At 41.5% G+C, this 4,500-nt stretch overlaps 1 protein-coding gene across 1 annotated transcript in view; it reads left to right on the top strand.

Moving 5' to 3' along the window:
- MED14 (mediator complex subunit 14) overlaps positions 1 to 4,500 on the top strand; it is a 98,376-nt gene that overhangs the window by 31,773 nt on the left and 62,103 nt on the right. Inside the window, exons 4-5 of the mRNA XM_019523870.1 lie at positions 3,043 to 3,148; positions 4,297 to 4,470. Of these exons, the coding sequence (XP_019379415.1) occupies positions 3,043 to 3,148; positions 4,297 to 4,470 (280 nt within the window). The remainder of the gene's footprint in view (positions 1 to 3,042; positions 3,149 to 4,296; positions 4,471 to 4,500) is intronic.

The following is a 4,500-nucleotide window of genomic DNA, read 5'->3' as shown; positions in this document are numbered from 1 at the left end:
GTTAGAAATGCAGGCTGCTTTATAGATGTAAAAAACCCCAAAACAAAACTCTAAAAAAATGGACACTTCAAACTCTGCATGCTCCTGTGCCAAGTTCAGCATATGCCCAGAAGAAGTATTGTATTAGTTGGACTCTGCTTTTGCAACAACTGTATAGCTTGGGTGCTTTAGCGGGCCTTCTTTGGTACTTTTATCTAATAACTAACTGAATCAAAGCACACACACTATGGGTGCACTGATTTTAAAGATTTTTTTTTTGACTGATACTGATGGCCAATTATTAAAAAGTCATATAGGCTGATACCGATCCGATTGCTGATATGCAGCCCAGCAACTTAGAGAGCAGCATCCAGCTGGTAAGTCTGAGGGGGAAGGGTCGTGGGGGTGCAGATGGAGGCCCCCACAGTGAGGGAGGGATTGGGACTGGGGGAGGGGCAGGCACTACCTAGCCAGGGCACAGGACAGAGCTGTAGGTGACTCCGCTGGGGGGTGCCTCCCGCAGGCTGCTGCATGCACCCTGGGTGAGGCATTGGGGGGCATGTGCCCCCCCTGGATCTGTGCATGGGGCAAGGGTGGGCTGCCTACTGTGCTTGGGGCTAGGGACTGCACTGGCCTCTCCCCAGTGGGAGGTGGGGGAGGGTAGGTTGGGGCTGTGCTCAGGCTGGGTGGTGGCGGGGCTGGGTTACTGGGTGGGCTACAGCTGCACCAAAATTTGCTGTAACCACCCCATAGAACACCCCCCTCCCAGCACTGCTGCTGTCTGCCTCAAGCGCAGCCTCAGCCTAGCCCCCACACTAGAAAGAAGCCGGCATAGCCCGGCCTCACTCTGTGCACACATCTGTGGGGCACATGTCCCCCATGCCTACCCCAGGAATGTGTGCATTGATGAAATCCGCCTCTGTCCCCCACCCTGCCCCTGCCCTACTCTCTCCCTCACCATGATCTGCCCCCACGCCGCTCCTTCCTCCCCCTCCCCACCAGGTTTACCAGCTGGGTGCTGCTCTCCAAGCTGCCAGGCTGCATTCCTGGCTGTGTGCATGCTGCAGCTGCGCACGTGCACGTGGCATTTTTCAGTGATGTTACTGGCCACATCAGCCAAAAAAAAGCTGGTTGCTGATATTGTATCAACACCAATAAAAAGCAAATTGACATTATGGACCAATGTATCAGCGCACTCATACTATACCTGCACCCCACCACACCTCCACACGCCCTACCCTCCCACATACAAGTACAGCAAAAGCTGCATTATCCAGCACCATAGAAACCAGCATGCTTCACTAACTGGCATGTCAGTCAATGCAGCAAAAGTGAAACCGGAAGTGCCCACTGTGGCACTTCCGTTTTTTTCCAAGCAAAGCAGCCTGCGCTGCTGAGCCCCTATGGCCTGGGGCATAGCAGCTTGTGCAGGGCCAGCCCCTCCCTGTCCCCTGGTGCACTGGATGCGTGGGAAGGGTGGTTAAAATACCAGTTACCTCTCAGGTAACTGGTATATTTGGTTATCCAGTACCCTCTATTCCCCATGGGTGTCGGATAACAAAGCTTCTGCTGTACCTGCATATATTTCTAAAGAATGTTCAAATAGCATTATATTTAGTTTAATTTGTTTAGTTTAATAATAATTTTGCATAATTTTGGATTTTTTTCCCTGGGGTGTTTAAAAAAAAAAAAAAACGCACACTGAAGCATGCAATCTACACGGGTGCTTTGGAGCTGGGTCAGATGCGCTGCCTGTTCCGGTAAAGCGCTTTTTTAGTTTTGGTTTTTGTTGTGTTTTTGTTTTGCTTTTTCACATCTGTCAACAGCCACAATGTATGGGTTTGTGGGGGGGGGGTTTGTTTTTAAACAGTACAATTTACCAGTAGAACAACTTGCCTAGATGTCTCTCTGTTACTCAAAGCTTTAAAATCAAGCCTGGATATCTTCTTAAAATGTACTTTTTGTACAAATGAAAGTTTTTCTTATTGTAGAAATAATCAGATGAGATTCTTTGACCAGTGGGACCTGGAGCCAGACCAGATGATTATAATTGACCCTTCTGGCCTTAATTTATTAGTCTTCATTAACTACAAATAAGAACTTTTCATTAAACTCCATGGAAGTCAGTATGTTCTTACTATGTTCTTACTGAGCTGGTGTATTTAGTGTGAAATTGGAATGAATTGAGGTCTAATCATGACTTGCCCACTTCCATAATTGCTGGAGAAAGGTATCTATTGTGGTGATGAGTATTTTTTTTATCTCAGTACCTGACTGTCACCTTAAAAATATCAGTACTAAAGAACTTGATTTAGATAAGCAACTGAGAAAATGTCTGACCGGAACAGTGAATTCAGGCTGTAGGAAGGAAAGAAAGTATCCATACAAATATGGGCATGGGGAAGAGGGGAGTGAGAAAGTAAAGAGGATACAGAGGAATGCAAGCTATGCAGTGGTCGTGATTTCCTCAGGAAAAAGGCTATTGAATTTTTTTTCATTGTTGTAGGAGTTTCATACTGCAATGTTCTACTAAGCCTTTATGTAGTAATTTTTCTTTATGTAGTTGAATACATGATAGTGATCTTGCTTAATAAGGATAACTGCAGTTATCTAACTGCCAGTTACTAAGTCCCTTGGGTATTCTATCTTCTATCTAATTAAATTAATCATAAACCCCTGGTATTGAGGAAAGTCTTATAACATCTACAAATGGCTTAATTGTGTTCATTGTTCACTTGCTTCATTTGTAGAGTCTAGCCAGAGTAGAGATTAATTATGTAGAGTCTTAGTTTCTTTATTTTCCTCCTATCAATCTTAGTTGTTTAGAATGCACATAGCATTTTGGCATGTAACCATTTAAAAAAAAAAAAGAAGCTTATTCCTAACCCATCTAGAATATGCCCCGTTTCATTCTTTTTAGCAAACAAATTATTGGTCATATCTGAGTACAATTAGAAGTTGTCTTGTTGCATTATATGTTATAATTATGATGTTTTTATTGAAGTAGAATAATAGAATTGCAACTCTTTTGGGATTGACTTAATCGTTTCGTTTTCTCCATAGAAAAATAGAAATAGTACAGTTTGCAAGTCGCACACGTCAACTTTTTGTTCGGTTGTTAGCCTTAGTAAAGTGGGCTAATAATGCTGGGAAAGTGGAAAAATGTGCGGTAAGTTATTAAAGCCATTTAGCATAAAACAATATAAATTGTGTTTAATACCCTATAAAAGTGTCTTTAAAATGCTTGCTTTAAAAAAAAAAAAAAAAGCTGAATTCCATCTAGTGATGTTCTCTTCACTTGGGTCAGTAGCTGCAGTTTGTTTCTTAATATTATTATTTGTTACCTGTATAGAGGCAGGTAAACAACTGCAGTAGCCCCTAAAAACTTGCGTGGGTTTTGTCTTTAGTGTTACAATATTATTAAAATTAAAAATTTCTAGGGTTTAGAAACTGCAGAGAGGATATGATCACAGCACAAGTGTAGTTTCTATTGTCACACTTGTTTATGATAAATAAACACTGAGAAATGGCCAAATCTTCTCTTGGTTAATGAAGTACAAAGTTCTGAATGTTGCAAGATGTCATTGTGACTACATACAAACAAGGATATTGGTAGTCCAGCAGTCAGCAGCTGAAGAACCACCAGGTTTTCAAGCTTCCTGTTGCTTTCTAACTGGAAACTGTTGCTGTGGAGAATGAATGGAAGCCAGTTGCCCCACTGTAACATTCCACCCAGCGTGCTCTTATTCTCGGGAATCTACTTCTGGACACTTCCATGTGTGGAATGGACAGTCCATATGCACAGCACTCAAAATAACTAGGTTAAAACTAAACCAAGATCCTCTCTATAGTTTTGCATCCTGTGTAGAAAGAGGGAATTCTGTTAGGGAGCTGTACATTGAAGTACAAGGCAAAGTGGGGAGTATCCCAGCTAAGCTCCCTGAAAACCTATTTTTCTTTCTCCAAGGCTTATTAAATTCAAGTTTTAACCTTTCTATACTTGAGGTGCAATGAGTTGGTTGTTTTTTTTTGTTTTTTGTTTTTTGTTTTTTAAACCAAGAGAAATTAATGGGGGAAGCTGACGTTTTTTCTTTTGAATTTAAAAGGACAGGAGATGAGTAATAAACAAAGTATCTTTTAAATGTATACATGACCTTTTTAATAATTGTAGGATTTTTTTTTTGTAGTTTCTTTTCTCCTTGCCCCCAGGACCATCTTGCTGGAGAGGGAATATAGAGTTTATTAGTCTTATTTTGAAACTTGCATGGAAAGAAATTGACTTAGGTAATTAACCTATTTTCTTTTTTCATCTTGCAGATGATATCAAGTTTTCTAGATCAACAAGCCATTTTATTTGTGGACACTGCTGATCGTCTGGCATCACTAGCTAGAGATGCTTTGGTTCATGCTCGCCTACCAAGTTTTGCTATTCCATATGCTATAGATGTGCTAACAACTGGCTCATACCCACGTCTACCAACATGTATAAGGGTAAGTAGCTTTAAACTAGAGCTGAAATGA

Source organism: Gavialis gangeticus, unplaced genomic scaffold (genome assembly GCF_001723915.1).
Source record: "Gavialis gangeticus isolate Ggan-Ray unplaced genomic scaffold, GavGan_comp1, whole genome shotgun sequence".
Classification (NCBI taxonomy): domain Eukaryota; kingdom Metazoa; phylum Chordata; order Crocodylia; family Gavialidae; genus Gavialis; species Gavialis gangeticus.
Note: the sequence above shows the minus strand (reverse complement) of the source record. Positions and strands in the feature narration are given on the sequence as shown.